The 18,676-nt window shown below is 39.6% G+C and overlaps 1 protein-coding gene across 1 annotated transcript in view; it reads right to left on the bottom strand.

The window, feature by feature from the left end:
* Positions 1-18,676, bottom strand: part of LOC110028090 (cleavage stimulation factor subunit 77) — a 74,226-nt gene that overhangs the window by 14,725 nt on the left and 40,825 nt on the right. The window contains 1 exon segment of the mRNA XM_020729809.1: positions 17,065-17,185. Within this exon segment, the coding sequence (XP_020585468.1) occupies positions 17,065-17,185 (121 nt within the window).

Here is an 18,676-nt window from a genome sequence, read left to right as displayed (position 1 = left end):
AAATATTCATGTTGGATGAAGAAGCAAAGAGTGACGAAAATATCAACCAACAAAACAACAGAACTCATTACATATCTTTTTTTTAAGGTAAATTACAGCCAGATCCATATAAAAAAGGCATATTTCATAGATCCATAATTTTAAAACTCTTCATTTTTTTGCCAATTGCATAAAAAATTTTATATGGAGATAATTTCACTAACAACTATTTATGAAGATTGAATGTACCAAACCTATTCGCTCTCTACCATTCCATCTCACAAGTAGTTCTTAATTCATCAAATGCTGCCTTTGCAACTGGTTTATTGTGGCGCCAATAAAACAAGAAAACAACACATGGGAGGCAAGTGAGCACCTCTGTCCAATCGAAAAAAATAAAACTGTAATTGTGAGGATCCATCACTGATGGACAAGTTCCTATCCAAATAAAAAAAATAAAACAAAACAAGAAGGATGAAAAAACTATGGTTGAGAATTGAGAGATTGTCACATCATCAATGCTGCAAAAACTGTTAGGAAAAAACAATAAAAAAAGTTCTACTACTATTACCAAATCAAAGGGTGGCATAGGTCCAACCTCCTCCCTCCCTCCCTATGATTTTCAACATCTGCACAAGATAGCTCCAATTCGCAGGAAACAAGGAGCCCAGAATTGGTTTCCTATACATGTAGGACACGCTTTCCAAAAGTTTCAAGCCCCATGTTCACCTGGCTCATGAAACATTCCTTGTTCGAACACAAATTAGCCAATTTCTCTCATAAATCTCCCCCACATGCCTTCTCTCATTTAGGCATTTGAGGCTCGCATTATTGATTTCTTTACAGTGCATGAATTCATCACATTCAACAAGCAGATCTCCCACTATTTTTCCCTATTTTATCGCTCAGCCATGTACAGTACCCAAACACTACGTCCTCCAAGCTCAATCTCTCCATCAAGCTCCAAGATAGGCAGCTTGTCCATAAAAATCTATCATACATGAATGCAAGTACAGTTCTACTATCACCAGCCCCTCCTCCTTTGATTCAAAATACAACAACAACAAGCCTTTAAACCACTAAGTGGGATCTGCTACATGAAACTTTCTTCTCCATTGAGTCCTATTGAGTGTCGGATTTTTTATTTAATTCTAATAAATTAATATCATTTTTTATACAATATGCCCAAATCTTTTCAGGTCTATCTCTGCATTTCTTAATATTAGTTGAATCTAAGGGTCTGTTTGGGGCAGCTGCAGCTTATTGAATAATTTGTTGATAAGCTTATTAAAAATAATCTGCTGAGAAACTAGGTGAGATGACTATTATAATTTTTTTTTAGTTCACCTAGATAGGTGCGGTGTAAAAATGTTGTTTTCGGCGTTTTGAAAACGCATAAGTTCCAAAACACAGTTTACCCAAACGGGACAGGTTCGTTTTCAAAATGTCACCGCACCAAATAAGTTGCCCCAAACAGACCCTAAAATATCTATCGAATCATCAGATGGTCGAAGTTTAATGTGACCAGACCATCTAACACGACTCTCTCTAATCTTGTCTGCCACTGGAGTTACACCAAACCTTTCACGAATAGATTCATTTCGCATTTTTTGTCTTAAGTGTCAAGCCACTCATCCAACTAAGCATTCTCATCTCAACAACCCTTAACTTTATTTTATGCTTCTCTTTTAAAGGCCAACATTATGTGTTATAAAGCATTCCAGGTCTCACCAACATCTTATAAAATTTTCCTTCTAGTCCAAGCAGTACTTTTCTATCATGCAATAGGCCTAATGATTCCTCCACTTCAACCAACCTGAATTCTACAAATAGCATCCCTATCTATATCACCATCACTTTGAACAATAGAATCGAGATATCTAAAATGTTCACATAATGATTTGATCACCCATAATTACAACTCTGTCACTAGAGTTACTACTACTAAAATTACATTCCATATATTTAGTTTTAGATCAACTCAAACGAAGAAAGCCTTTAGACTCCAATATAAACCTCCATAATTCAAGTTGGTCAGCTATTGTAAGTCAAGTCAAGTTAACCCAAATGACAATAAGCAAACAAATAGTATTCTTGGAAAAACCAATTGGCAATTACAACCAACACACTGAAATAGAAAATAACAACAGCATGACACACTGAAACCTGAAAGTGCGACAAATGACAACATCAACTACACTAGGGTGGATCTTTCGGGGGGGGGGGGGAGGAAAGTGAAAAGGCCAGATGGTGGGCCGACAACACAGGGGTGATAGTGGTAGCAAAGGGAAGGTGAGAAATTGCTGGAACAGAAGATGGGTTGTAACTGGGTGGTGGCAGCAAGACGAGGGGCTGGACAACGACCAAACTGTAGGGGAAGTGCTACTTTGAACTACGATAGCAAGGGAGGAGGGAGGCGGCAACAACAACAAGGGAAGAGGATGGAGGTAGCAAAAGGGGATGCGTGTTACTGCACGACAGCGAAAGGATACTGTCCAGGACGGTGGCAACAAGAAAAAATGGGAAACTGCAGGAAAAAACAGCAGTATGTGGTTGTTTGGGCAGCTGCAACAGGGAAATGGCGGTCGGGAACAATGTGGGGAGGATGCGGAAGAGTGATAGTGAAGATAAACCCCACCTGGAGACAATATACTGTTGAAACACAACCTAGAACCTTAGGATGCAGAAGAGGGATAGTGAAGATAAACACCATTTGGAGGCAAGATACGGCCGAACTTAAAACCTTAGGATACAGCCCATGAGGGGAAGAAGAGGTGAGAGCGGCTGTCCTAGTACAAAGCATAGAATAAACTAAATCTAGACTCCTGAAAGCAAATATATAATAAGAGGATAAATAGGAGTTGCCCAAGAGGAGAGATCGACTCCTCGGAAGGAAGTAGACTGGACCAATTTGGTCCAGACAAACGCGTGTGATGAGTACCTTTTGGTAGTGGGAATTTTTGCGTGCAAGATGCGATTCCGCATCCGTCTAGCCGTTAGATGCCCTGTGTCACTAAACCTCCAAGTAGGCTTATGTCATAAACACAAGCTTTTGATCAACATGGGCGACCTTCCTATTGTACATAAGTCACGCCTTTTAAAATCAACTATGTTGGATTGATCTATGCCGACGCAAGGGCTTACTTGGTTTAACTGGCCAAGGGTTCAAGTTCAGTAGGAGTCTCAGTCCAGCAGGGGGCTGGACCGATCAACTCCTTTCCTTTGGGTGGGGCTTACAGCCCAATTCCACCGCACCACCCCCCTACTTAAACTGCCCCCTTCCCCGCCCCCTTTTTCTTCACGCCTATCAACCATTATAAATATGTGTGATATGTGTTATTGAGTTTAGGCTTCATTATTTGTTTGATCATTTCAAGTTTCTGTTTGTGTGTTTTTCCTTGTTAGGTTGTATCTGAGAACAGGTGGTGCTTTTATTGTATCCTATTCCGAGGTGGTGATGACCATTATCTGCCCTCCCCACGCTGACCAAAGCATGATCCTTGTCTTCCAGCCAACACCCACCTTCCAACCTCCTGCCGCCGCAATCGTCCCTATCTTACGGGCTCCAATTGTTGTTCTTCTGCCCCTTTCCAGAATCGACCGCCCCACCTCCTCCCTACCGCTTTCCACCTTATTCCCAAGGGCCAGTCTACCTTCTCTCTCCCACACCCCTGATCTCAGACGCCATCCACCCTGCTGCTTCCCTCCTCCAATGCCCTTCCTTCAGCCACTCGAGCTTCTCTCCTCCCTAATTCCGTCCACCAACCACCCAACCTTTTCCTGTTCTATCCCTCCACCTCCAACTCTACCCTACTCAATTGCCAACTACCAAGGGTGACACCCCCTACCCCCAGGAAGTCACTTTCAGGCCCTAGCCAGATCTTGATGTTTGTCGTGTTTTTTTTTATTTTTGTTTGAGTATTGATTGTAACCTTAGTTGTTTTGCTTAATAATATTTGCTTCCATTGCTGCGATTTGGTTAGTTCTGGTATCACATTCCCATCAAGTCCCACAAATTAGACAAGTTAAAAAGCAATAAATTTGGTAAATAACTCTTCTTTTATGAACTTGACACTCACCAAATAGGACATAGGATGAGTCGGACTCTAACCCAAAATTAAAGCTTAACTTGGAGCCTGCTGCTTGAAACAACTAATGGATATATCAAAATATCCCTTACCATGTATATTTTAACCTCATTGGCAAGGGTATAGCCTTCAAAAGCCACTAGAGCCAATGTTCAATATAAGACTTGGACTTCCACAAAAAAAGAATGCTCCAGCCATAAAATCAAAATTTGCATATGCAACCATGATTCACTATTATAAACTAAATCCATCATGTCATGTATCTAAGCGATCATTGAGCATGCCCATACATCTGAACCATAATTGGCTATGCTCAGTATCTTTGGACCACAGAGCAATCTGGCATGGTAAGTAAGCCTTATGCATCTTGAGTGGTCAAGCTCTTGGAATGTTACACCCAATTCTTCACCAAAAAATTGGAGTCAACCAAAACCATTTGCAATTAGACACACTTCTTTGAGTCAAATTATGAGTCAGGTTTGGAGTTAGGAGTCTGTTATGACGGCGCCCAAGGCAATTTAGTCTTTATTTGCTCAACGGCAATTTAATATTTTGTCATTTATTATTGGTTAGTATAAATAAGGCTAACATGTCTAGGGTTAGGATTATACATGAGAATGTGGTTGCGACACAAAGGGCTTGACAAGAGACTTCCCACCCCTAAAGTTGTGGGACTTGGGAGAGATCGCCTACCTCTCAAATTGTGGGTGCTTATCTTTGTACTCTTCTTGAGTATTTAATGTTTTTACCAAAACAAATATTATTTGCACTAATTTCTGTGTAAAAATTTGCACAAAGTTCCAATCAAATGGTATTTGAGCAATCGATTTCTAGGAGATCACGAACATGATCCCGATGAATAAGGCGAGAATTCATTACGCCCTAATCGAAGCATACGAGATCTCCGAGCACATGCGTGAGCAACAATGGAATCCACAATACAATTGCAATAAGGGCTAGCTGGGACAGGAGATTTCTTCGCCCCGACAGAACAGTTGCGTACCAAACAAAGCAAACGGTGATGTCACAACATACAACAACCAAATAATTGAAATACAATCTCGTGACTAAACCACGTGATATTGTTGGTGCTAAGTAGGAAGCCAAAGACATGATAGCAACGTACTAGGGTGGAGACCAAAGCCTTGTGATACAATCGCGATAAGTTCTATCTAGGAATCACGCGGATGAAGACGAGGGGCTTACCACCTTGCGGTATAGACGTGATGTTGTGACATAGAAGCGATTTAGACGACAATTTCAGGGTACAAAAATTTGGCTTGTGATTTAATTACAGCTAAGAAAATAGATGCTTCGGTGAAGAAATTAAAGGGACAGTTGAGCCGTGTTAAATCTAAAATAGATAAATATTTCTCATAAATGGAAAGGCAGTTCAAGAAGAGATTCACAGCCCTGGAAGAAACGATGAACATGAAGTTTCACGCAAAACAATTTTCGGTCGTCGTGGGATCTAGCGACGGCACCTGAAGGATTGAAGTTACATCCAGAATGAAGGCCAAAAGCAACTGAATGATGCGCGTGACATCAGGGCATTGTCGTTGCTTTATAAGGATCGATAACTGAGGTATCAAGCGAAGAAATAAGAAAAGGTCTCGAGTGACAACACTTAGAAGAAGTAGCGAAACATTCAAACGACATGCGCAAAAGGAAGCAAACGGGATTGAAGTTGACAGAGATGTAAGAGGCTCATGATACGGAATTGGCAGATTCTGGTGATCGATAAGCCACTAAATAAGGTATTTGGGGTTGCGATATTCTCAAAGACTAACTAGAAGTCAAGACACAATCCAATTCGGATGCAACCGAAAGATGTGCACAAGATGACATTTCAAATTACCGAGAGTCACTACAAATTTATGATTATATGAAAAAGATGGTTAAATGAAGACAGACCATGGGAACCGTATGGCCTTAACCCAGTAGCAGTTTTCCTCACCTTGAAGGCAAAGTGTATTTTTGGGAGGCGAGTAACGTTATGAAGACAATTAAGGGAAATTTAGTCATTGTCATTTATTGTTGGTTAGTTTAAATAAGGCCAATATGTTTAGGGCTAAGATTATACATAAAAATGTGGTTCTGGGTCTTGGGGCTAGGGTTTGGGAAGAGACTTCCTACCTCTCAAATTGTAGGAATTCAGAGAGATCACCTGCCTCTCGAATTGTAGGTGTTTATTTTTATACTCGCCTTGAGTGTTTGACGTTCTTACAAAAACATAATATATTTTTTGCTCTAATTTTTGCATGAAAACCTGTGCTAGTTCCTATCAGAATCCTAACTAATTTAATATTTCAAGTCGGTTCGAGTTGACCAAAATAACCCAAAATTAACCCACTAACCCTAAATTGACTCACAATTGACACATCAACCTGAAATTGACCTGAGATTGACTTGAAATCATCCCATATTTGGAATGATTTTGACCAAATAGTTATTATGCCTTATGTTAAACGAGTTATATAGGTCGTGCTTGGATCATCGAGTTAAAGTTAGGTTCGAGTTGAACTTTCTAAATCATTTAATAATTTGGTTGGGTCAAAGTTAAATAGTTTCGAGTGGGGTCAATTTTGGGTTTGACCTAAACTCGACACATGAATTAAATTTGACACCCCTATTAGGCCGTAAACCCTTTCTCAATGAGCAAAGTGATATTAGTCATGAAAGCATGTCACCTAAGTAATTCATTGATTAATTGTCATATTGTCAAAAGAAAAAAGCTACAATAAAAATATGGAGGAAAATTTAGTAAGAAACAATAAATTTAAGTCAAAAAGCGCATCACTTGAGCCTAATTAACAACAGAGTGTACCTTCATCAGCCAAAAGGTGTTTTTTGTGAGCTTAATAAAATAAAAAAAATATGGACTTCTATGAAGCGCTCCTATATCTCAACAGCATGCATGTATATTACCTTTTTTTAAGCTTTCAATACCAGAAAAATTACCAGGACTAGAATTTCTACTAGTCAGTACAGGTTGTGGTTCAAAGAAGGGGAAAAAAATTCCATAGAAGAGAAATAGAAGCTCGTGGAGAGCTTGGTTGAATAAACAAACACAATTACGCCATCATGAAAAAGATATCATCCCTCCCCACAATCAAAAAATGCATAAAACGATCAGAAGCCAAAGTTCTCCCTCTCATCCCCACCTCAGCGCCAACTATCTTTTTTGTTTCCTAAGATTTATCAGGATTCAATTATCTGCAGTCTGGCCACATCTGTAAAATGAATTGGCAATGAATAGAATAAAATGTTTAGGAAATCGTTGTAAAGCACCAATACACGTGTCCATGAAAGACTGATTCAGAAACAAAGCCATGGTTTTATACATTGTATTCAATGGGCTATTCACAGTTTCATGCAACGACGTGTTAAATGGATGTGCAGAGAAAAGAAACTAGTCGGTAAAAAACTAGAGTAGGTAGCGACTAAGGGTTCGTTTGGGGGGGCTTATTCGCGGATTGTGCGTTTTGAAAACACCGCGTAGGAATTTGGTTGGAGCTTCCTAGCTGCGTCCCGTAAAACGCCTTTTCTGGTTATAATACGACCGCGGGCCGAGTCCTCAGTGTCACGGTCGAGTGTTTCGAAGGATTTTTACTTTACTTACCTCTCTGCTTTCATCAACCCAATTCGTGCCCTAAAAACTTCCGCGCTCTGAGAAGAGGAGATCTATACAATCCATCGTGCCCTAAAACTTCCGTGCTCTGAGGAGATCATAACACTTATCTCTTCCCTCTTCTCCCCTGCAATCCACCCTCTTCGTTTTGTAAGTTCTTGTCTTTGGTTACCGTAAGAATGATGAGTTTAGTATGGATGGCTTCGATTATCTTTGGTCATCGTAAGAAGTATTTCGATTTTCGGGAGATAAATTCTGCGTGGAGTTTTTCGATTATTGAGTTATCAGTTACATTTATTTCCTGTTGAGCTCAATACGTGGCCACGATCACGCGCCAAGTATGTATTGATCTCTTTCTCAAATATGTTTAATCTCTTCTATGTTCAGTTTGTGATGAAATTTAAGCTTCAGAATTATCTCTACGTATTTCTAATCTTCCAACTACTTTAGTCGAATAGCCCAGAATGTGTATAGAAGCCTTGGAATTGTTATTTCTTGGTATTTTTCGTCCTTAGATGTATAAGGTTTGTTGATCTGCTACATTGGAATGCAGGAAATCATCTTTGCTGCTATTCTTCCTAACTGGTTATATCATGGATCCCGATCCCATAAATTGGAATGCCCGAATACATTTTTCTGCTATTTTCCTTGACCGATTAGTGGGTATGAAATGAGAATAAACTCGATATATAGCTTTGTATAAAAAATTTAAATTATTGAGGGTCAAATTATCATGCCACAAATAAATATGATTGATTTTCTTCAATAGAAACTATGCATATATATAACTCTTTTCATGCTAAAAAAGGCATTTTGACATGGAAGAGTTAGAAAGGGTTGGACAGTTGGCAATTTACTTCTTGACAATATATGTCACATCATAAATGGACCCGAGATTGATGATAAATATTTCCTAATGTTGTTTGAGGTGCACTTGTTGTTAAATTCAAGCTAAATTATTTATTCTTCTAGCTACCCTAATTGGGATAGCATTTTGGCAAGTTGGTTTCGCTTAGGATTTGTTCGCTTAGGATTTGTTCGCTCATGTTATGTTAGCTGTTTTCAAATTCTAACTTTTTGTTTTAAACATTGTTGCTCATTATTGCCTAATATTTGTAAGCATTCCTGAAGAATTGAATCAATTTTTATTAGTCTCATTATGACTAAGAACAAAGAAGCCGCTACGTCAGCAATGTGGGATAAAGATGTCACGAACATCTTTTGCAATTTATGTATTAAGGAGATTAAAATTTGTAATAGGTCTACCGCCTATTTTAACAAAGAAGGGTGTCAAAATATTTCCAAGAAGTTCACGAAAATGACCGGGCGTGAGTACGACAGGTTAAAATTCAAGAACAAGTGAGATCAGCTAAAAAAAGACTGGAAATTATGGAAGGAACTAAAACGAGGATCAACGTGATTGGGTTGGGATCCTCTCAAAAGTATCATGGATGCTTCAGAGGAATGGTGGACAGAGAATCTAGAGGTAATACTTTCACCCCCCATCATTCTCTTCAATCTCTTTATTATTTAGCTTTATGTTTTTTCTAATATGCCCTAATTTATATTACAGACAGTACCAACAGTGAAAAAATTTAAGGTGTGTGAAATTGCCCAGGAATTGGAAGATAAATTGGGTGTAATGTTCAAGAGGGTTGTCACTACGGGTCAGAATACCTTCAACCCAAGTGAGTTGGGGTTCGATGGCATAACAGTCGACTTGATACCTGATCAGGTTATGGGTTCTGGTGAAGGTCCTAGCATACACCCAAGGGAGCTTGAGTCCACATGCCAATCCAAGAGGCGTAAGATGGAAAAAAAGATAAAAAATGAAGATGTATTCGTGTAGAGCTCAATAGACAGACTGATAAAAGTATTTGCAACTCTGCAACCTGTTGAACCAGAAGTGGATGATCCCAGTGTTGATCGTTTTATGAATCTTTTAGAAGAAATTCCTGAAGTTGTGGCTGATCTCGATTTCTTCTTAAAATGTGTAAAAGTCCTTGAGTGCCCGACACGAAGGCAGATTTTCAAGAGGCTTCGGTCTGAGTTGCGCGTGGAATATTTGCATCTCTCGATCCAAAAATAAATGTTGTATTTGTGGATTTTGCTGGATGTGTCAGCTATTGTATTATTTGAAAGACCTTGATATGTAGAACACTTTTTAGAAATATGTAGTTTATGTGCTAATTGTTCGGTTTTGAAATATTAGCACTACTTATTTACTTTTATCTTATTTTATTTGTTTATTCATATCAAATCATTTTTCCAGGATGAATCGATATTGAGAACGCCACAAAAGAATAGCGACTGCGATTGCTATATTACGCGGTGAGCACAAGGACAGGACGACTGTACTTTCTTCAAGTGGGCCGACAGTACGTCGATTTCTATGATATCACAACTGGACACCGCTGTTCGGAGTTCGTCAGTATCACGATTTCAGAACACTGCTTCTAGTTCGAGTGCTTCCATTTGTACAATATCTCAGTCAGACAGTTTTGCTCAAGATTATGGAGTGTTAGAGCAGGGCAGCATGTGCCGTGATAGTTGCTATATTTTAAATCCAATATTATAATTTTTTTCTTGTTATTATAACATGTTTTTTTTTCTTTTTGGGGTTTCATTATAGTACATATTAGTGTGTTAAGATCTATTTCACTTTTGTTTAGGTAAGCGTGCTTCTGTGATGTGATCTGAAATATTTAAGTGATAAATATTTTGTATTTTCATGTCTTAACATTTAAACTTTAATTTTAAGAATATTTTGTATTTTCAAATTCTACAATCTCACATTTATCTCCACTTTATGATTGTATTAAGATGTTTGGTAAATTTGTAAAAAAAATATGCAAATCAGTTGTTTACAAAACGCACAAATCAAACAGCTACAACTTATATAGATTAGGGGCAGATTGGTCATTTTTCCAGAATCAATTATTTTCTAAACGCACAAACCAAACAGACAGACAACTTATCCGGATCAGCTGCTTATCACCAGATTATTAGAATAAGCTGGATAAGCTGCAGCTGCCCCAAGCAGACCCTAAGAGTGTTTATTCTGATAAATGGGACAGGTTTGAGTCTAATCAAAATTTGACTCAACCTGAATCTACATGCCCCAACTCGACCCGTTTATTAAATATGTCTGAAACTCTAACCCAAACCTGACTCACCTTCAACCCGATTGACCTGAACCTCACCCACTTAACCCATTCAACATAAGGCATTAGGGTCAATTTCAAGTTGTTGCGTCTGTTACGCCCATAGACTGGCCAGTCCAGAAGCGACCGGCTGATTGCAGCACAGCCGACCCACAAGTGGGCCGACTTTTGTCATGGGATAGAAGGGGAGGGACCTGGGCGAGGCACAAAGAAAAGAAAGGAGGGGGAGGCGTCCACTCGGGCCATAATCAGATATCATGGAGGAGATTTTGTAGGGAAGTTTAGAAGCAATGTTTTAAAATATTGAAAGAGGATTCTATTAAAGGAGGAACAAACGGTTTGTTTTATTTTCATGCATTTTTATGGCTGTTATTTTGCTTTCCTCTTGTGGTGTTCCTAGCGACGTCTAGGGTCTGGGAGAAACGATCTACCCCTTGAATAGAACATCACTCTTGCATCTTGATTGTTTTCCTTTCATTTTTGTAAGAGCAGCCCTTAGTTGTATTTTTCGACCTATCTACTGTAATTTCGTCGTGGTTTATTAGCCGATTTCGGTGTCGAGGCGTATCAAATTGATATCAAGGCCTAGATCTTGGTGGGATGGCAGCAAAAAAAGTTGATGTGCTAGAAAAAGAAGTGAAGCAAATTCGATCCAGAATGGAAGGAAGGTTTGCTACACTAAAGGACATATTTGAAAGCGAATGAATGATGGATTTGAAGGCATAGGGGAAACGTGGGAGACAATGAAAAAGCTTATGGAGATGCAATCCAAGGTTGTGTCGACCAATCCAAATGCAAACCCTAACTAAGGGTTGAGCAGGGAATCCTTGACCAGGTTAAAGGGGAAGGAGATTGAGCGAGAAGAAAATAAAGAAGACATTATCTACCTATAAGGGCGCCCCCCTGTGACTCCAAGAGAAGGGGGAGTGGAGACTTCTGATGGAGGGGAAGGGGGAGTGGAGACTTCTGATGGAGGGGAATTGGCCGAATATTGGAGGGATAGTGAAAGAGACACGGAAGAGTATGATGGAGGAAGGAAGGAATCGGGAGTGGGATATGCCTATGGCCATAGAGGGAGTTTCACCCTAGATACACAGCAGAAAAATTTAGAGGGAGAGGAAGTTGGGGTAGAGATGCAAGGGTCAGAAAATTGAAGATGTCAATCTTCGAAGGGAGGATGCAAATGGATGGGTGTATAAAGTGGAGCGATACTTTGCGATCAATGGGTTGACTGAGGAAGAGAAACTCATGGCAGCGAGATTATGCTCTAAGAGAAAGGCTTTAGCGAGGTTCTAATGGATGGCAACAAGGTATCTGATACTCTCATGGGAGAAGTTTAAGGATTGCTGTTGAAAAGTTTCTGAGTCATTCATGAAAGAGATCTACATGAGCAATTCTATGTTCTGAATCAAGAGGAGACGGTTATGAAGTACCGAGAGAATTTTGAGCTTTTGTTAAGGAGGTTGTGGGGGAATTCTGTAACAGACTTGGAAGGGAATTTCTTGAAAGGTTTGAAGCCCAGCAAACAAACGATCATCCGCCCCTTGAGACTGTGTGGATTGAGGGATGTTGAAGTGCAGGACAAAAAAGCCAAAGGATTGTGTTACCGTTGTGACGAGAAATACGCCCCAGGACATCGTCGCAAAGAGCGTGCTCTTTAGATTCTTTTAGTTCAAGAGGAGGATAAAGAGGGTGAGGACTCATAACAGGAAGCGGCGGAGGAGTAGCATCTGCATTTGAATGTGGCGGAGGTGTCCCTCCATTCGGTGGTAGGATTTAACACGAGTCACATCCACATAACTTTATCTCAAATCAGGTTGAGCAAAAGCTAGGGTTGAAGCTGATGACTACAGAGAGCTTTGGCGTCATGATGGGGACATGGAATGTGGAGAGAAGAGGAATTTGCAAGGGTCTAGTTCTGACACTACAAGGCCGATGGGGACATGGAAGGTGGAGAGAGAGGAATTTGCAAGGACTTGGTTCTGACACTACAAGGCCTACAGGTGGTGGAAGACCGGCTCATATGTGATTTTAAGGATGAAGTGGCTACAACAATTGGGAGAAATGAAGGTGGATTGGAAGTCCTTGAAGATGGAGTTCCAACTGGAGGGCAGAAAGGTGGTGCTTAGAGAAGATGCTAGTTTATACAACACCATGATGTCGCTCAAAACCAAGGTCAAGTCAATTCAGGGAGCAGGATTGAGCTGCTTGGAGTTGCGGAGCATTTAGGAGATTTGAGATTCAAAGTTGGGAGTTTCCAGAAGGGGTCCAACAGCTCCTACAACAGTTTACTGATGTTTTCCAGCAGCCAAGTGGGTTAACCCCTAGGAGGGAGCGCACATGCTATTACATTGAAGAAGAGTGACTCTCCCATCAGCATCAAACCATACAGGTACCCCCAGATTCAGAAAAATGAGATAGAGAAGCTGATCTCAGAGATGCTAAAAGCTGGAATTATCAAGCCTAGTATGAGCCATATTTTCAATCTCATATTGTTGGTAAAGAAAAAAAATGGTAATTGGATATTTTGTGTGTACAACTGGGCTTTGAATAAGAAAAACGGTCTTGGACAAGTTTCATATTCTTGTGATTGATGAGTTACTCAATGAGCTTTATGGGGTAATTATTTTTTCAAAAATTAATCTGAAGCAGGGTATCACTAGATCAGAATGAATACGGCAGATGTACACAAGGCAACAATCAGGACACGAAAAGGATATTATGAATACATAGTGGTGTCATTCGGCCTCACGACCGCCCCGGTAACATTTTAGTCCCTCATGAATAGGGTTTTTCAACCTTATCTTTGAAATTTGTTCTGATTTTTTTATGATATTCTCATTTATAGTCGTACAGAGACGGAGCATGTGGGGCACCTGAGGTTTGTCTTCGAGACTTTGAGGGAGCGCCAGTTGTATGCCAACTTGAAGAAATATAATTTTGCACATTTGCAGATGGAGTACCTAGGACATGTGGTGACCAGAACAGGCGTAGCAGTGGATAAATCTAAGATTGAAGTTATGGTTGATTGGCCCTTACCAACAAGTTTGAAGGAGTTCAGAGGATTACTAGGTCTCACCGGTTACTACCGAAGGTTTCTGTGAGGATATGACACGATAGTATAGCCACTAACAGAAGAGTTGAAGAAAGACAATTTCAAATGGGGAGTAGTAGCAACACATGCTTTTGAACAGTTGAAGAGGGCCATGACTAGCGTACCAGTATGAGCACTTCCAGATTTTGGCAAACTATTCAAGGTGGATACGGCTGCGTCGAGGTACGGATTGGAATCAGTGCTCATGTAAGATCAATGGCAGATTGCCTACTTCAACCAGATTCTTACAGTCATAGCGAGGCTAAAGTCAGTATATGAGAGGGAATTGATGACAATTGTCCTGTTCATTCAGAATGGCGGTCCTACCTGTTGGATCGATATTTCTTGGTCGGGACAGATCATAGGAGATTAAAACTTCTGAAGCAACGGATGGTGATTGAGAAGCATCAGAGATGGTTATCCAAACAACTAGGGTATGATTCGAGATTCAGTATCGACCAGTATTAGAGAACAGGGCAGTTGACGCAATGTTAAGAAAGGTGTAGGAACCCAATTAACCCAATTAACGACCCTATCGGCACCCTTGGTCCTAGATTGAGAGGTCTTGAGACAGGAGAGCAAAAGGGATGAGGAGCTAAGGAAAATAAGGACCAAATTACAACAAGATCCGAACAATCATCCAGGATGTGCATTGAAGTAAAAGCAGCAGCTCCACCAGCGGCAATTCATGTTACCCAAGTCGTCGGAGTATATTCCCACGTTATTACAAGAGTTTTATGGCAGTGCAATCGGGGTTCATTCAAGGGAAAGACCTACAATCGTTTACAGACAAAGCATTATTGGGTGGGGATGTGTAGAGACGTGGCGGCAAAATGTAATGTGTGTCAGCGCCATAGGTACTTAACCGCAACACCAGGAGGTTACTACAACCATTAGCTTTACCGCAGAAGGTTTGGGAAGAAGTGACAATAGATTTTATTGAGGGGTTGCAACAGTCAGAAAAGTTCACGATGATTATGGTGGTCGTGGATTGTTTAAGTATGCACATTTCATTCTCTTACGACATCCCTACACTGCGATCTCAGTCGTGGCGGTGTTCATCCGGGTAATATGTTTTCATGGGGTGTCAGAATCAATTGTATTAGATAGAAACAAGCTGTTCATCAGCCACTTTTGGAAATAGCTATTTAGATTGCAAGCAACAGTCCTTAAAAGAAGCACCGCATACCATCCCCATACCGATAGCCAGTCGGAGGCGGTCAACAGGAGTGTGGAGACACACATGCGTTGTTTTATTTCTAATACACCGCAGTTATGAGCTAAGTGGATTGCATGGGTCGAATATTGGTATAATATTTCATACCACACTGCCGCACAGACAATCCCTTTCAAGATAATATATAGACGGGATGCACCCCACTTGATACATTATGGCCATAGCACTACACCGGTATCCATCGTTGATCCGTACTTCGAGGAGAGGGATAGGATATTAGCTGAGCTCAAGGGGCATTTTCTGAGGGTTCAACAAATCATGAAGAGGAAAGCGGATTGACACAGGAGAAGGTGCAATTCGAACCAGAGGACATGGTCTACTTTAAGCTGAGGCCCTACCGACAAAATACATTGGTCAGGAGGAGAAGCGAGAAACTTTCACCGAAATACTTTGGGCCTTATGAGGTGGTGGAACGCATCGAGGCAGTGGCATACCGTTTGAAATTACCACCATAATCCACACTACACCTGATCTTCCATGTATTACAGCTGAGACGAGCGATTGGAGATCACACATGCTTATCTACACTACCGCCGATGTTGACGATGGACTTGAAGATAATTCTAGAACCATTAAAGATCGAGAGTGTGTTGAGAAGGGGAGCGAAGGAGGTATTGGTTAAGAGGTGATCCACAAGCAGTTTTCATCTTTCCACTCTAAGGATAAGGTACTTTATTGGGAGGGAAGTAATCTTACCACCATATACTAGCCAGTCCAGGAGGGAACGACCGATTGCAGCACGGCCGACCCACAAGTCGCCTAGCTTTTGTCACGGGAAGAAGGGAAGGGACCCAGGCGAGGCACAGAGTATGAAGGACGGGGTGGGGTCCACTCGACCCATAATCACATCTTCAAATAGGAGAAATTGAGAGGAATTTGGAGGGAAGTTTAGAAGGAAAGTTTTTAAATGTTGTATGAGGATTCTCTTAAAGAAGGAACGTAAGATTGGTTTTATTTTCATGCATGTTTTTTGTGGTTGTTGTTTTGGTTTCTTCTTGTTCTATTCCTAGCAACGTCTAGGGTGTGGGTGTGGGTGTGGGTGTGGGAGAGACGATCTATCTCTCGAATAGTAGATCACCCTTGTAACTTGCTTGTTTTTCTTTTATTATTGTAAGAGCAGCCCTTAGTAGTGTTTTTCCACCTATCTACTACAACTTCGTCGTCGTTTGTTCACTGATTTTAGTACCGAGTATCAGTGTCCACCCAACATGAACAGAAAATTAAGATGGTCAGGATTCTAGACACAAACCAGACCAAAAAGTTCGGGACAACCCAATCAGATTTTTTTAGTCAAATTCAAATCAAGTTGATGTGTCGAGTTAATTTTTTACACCCCTTGAAGCAACATCCTAGTAAGAACACAATAAGAAAAAGAAAAACTGTGCGCACAACTTGCAAGCACAATTACCTAACAATTTTGAATCTACCATTAAGTCAACAGGAGGTATGAAACCAACTACACTATTGGCATATGCCCAAGCAAGTACTCATTTTTATTTATTATTTTCCAACATGCATTATATTATCAATTTATTAAAAAATAACATAGCGACAGTTAGGTAGAGCTCATAAAAAATAATCCAATGGTGATTATTGATTTAAGTTTTCCAACCCCTTTTTTCCCATTTCCTTTCACTTAATTTCCTAGCATCCAAAAATAGCCATTAAAAAAAACAATAAAATAAACAAAACCACAAAGTACGACATTCAATCATGATATATGAACGTATTAGAAGGCCGCCATCAGCTATAAAAATTTTCAGTGAATAAGTGCCAATGAATGAAGTAGTAGAAGTCCTTGTAGGTAGATAAATCAATGAAACATATAAACGAATATTAAGAATTACAAAACCAAAATGAATGTATGTTACCAGGAAGGGCCTTCAAAGCACGTTGGAAAATTTTAACTGCAGAATCCAGAGAAGTATTCTTTGAACTCCATGTTGCATAGTCATACCATATATCAGGATAATGGTACAAATACATGATGCACTAGAAACCAATAAAGAATGTTAGGATAGATAGTGACATGTTCCCTACATTATAAAAGTGTCAATTTTAATCCTAGACAGTAATTTTAGTTTTTGTGTCCAATGTAAACCCTTAAATTATCAATCTTAACCTTTTATATTCATCTGACACCTCATCAATCTAATGTTGATAGAATTGGGTCATCAAAAGAATTCAATTGAGTAGAATTTCAAGCTGTCAAGTTGAGAATGCCCTAAAGATCCACACTAAAGCTTTCTTTATAAAGTTACGCGATCCGCAAAAATTGGCGAGAGAATTGGGATTCGTATAGTGACAAAGAGTCAAAGAAAAATCTGAGAGACTCGGTGACCCTATACAGTGGCAAATCAAGGCATGCCTTAATCTTATTGGCATTGTATCCCGTATATATCTTCCCTCCTCTCCAAAAAGTCATGTTTCTAAGCATATCAAACTTCAGTCTCATGGCTTTATTCTCTTTTTCCACTTTTCATTGAGTATCAACCAACCACGGATTAAGAGAAAGAAGCGGCAATTGGAATGACCCTCAATGAATAGTAAAGAGAGAGCCTCCAAAACTATAAAGCAACAAATGAGCCAGTGAATTATGCCAATAAAGACATTGCACAAGAATAACACAATTTATTTTCTATGGAACAGTCTTCTATAATGAGCCAGGTCTCCACAAGAAGTCTCAAAAACAATTGACAAATTATTAATATGGGGGTAAATGAGAGATTTGCACCACACCATATAGCAAGTCTATTAAACTAATAAACAAGCATTTCACTTCAAAAAAATATAAAATTATTTTTAACAAAAGCCTTAGCATGGCATTGTCGGGTTTCAAGCCCCGGATGCAAAAAGTGGAAGGTTGCGCTAGATAGCCGACAACCGGCATAAAAATTATCGAAAAAATATGATATTAATACTTTAAATTGCAGATCCCATTTAGTGGGATAAAGACTTGCTTGTATTAATTCACCAGGGATAAGGAGTGCATTCATAGTTCATGCAATTTTACATTCAATCTTTCTCAAATACTTTGAAATTTAAAGTTTATATCATGGTATACATATCTTTAATGACTCTAGTATACATATCTTTAATTTTTGAACACAAGAACAACTCTAGTATACATATCTTTAATGACTTGAATATAAGTCATATCAACACCTTTCTTCTCAAGAACTCTCCAAAGGATATCTCTTGGAACCTTATCGTAAGCTTTTTCTAAATCAATAAAAATCAAATGTAGATTCTCCTTATTATCTCTGAACTTCTCCATCAAACCTCTCAATAAATGTATAGCTTCCATAGTAGACCTGCCCGACATAAATTCAAATTGATTATGAGAAATTTTTGTGATGCGTCTTAACCTATGTTCAATTACCCTCTCCCATAATTTTAAAGTATGACACATCAACTTAATTCCTCTATAACCTGCACACTCTTGTGCATGCCCTTTATTCTTAAAAATGGGGACCAAAATAC

The sequence above is a fragment of the Phalaenopsis equestris genome, unplaced genomic scaffold, assembly GCF_001263595.1.
Source record: "Phalaenopsis equestris unplaced genomic scaffold, ASM126359v1 Scaffold000488, whole genome shotgun sequence".
Taxonomy (NCBI): domain Eukaryota; kingdom Viridiplantae; phylum Streptophyta; class Magnoliopsida; order Asparagales; family Orchidaceae; genus Phalaenopsis; species Phalaenopsis equestris.
This window is presented reverse-complemented; position numbering and strand designations above follow the sequence as displayed.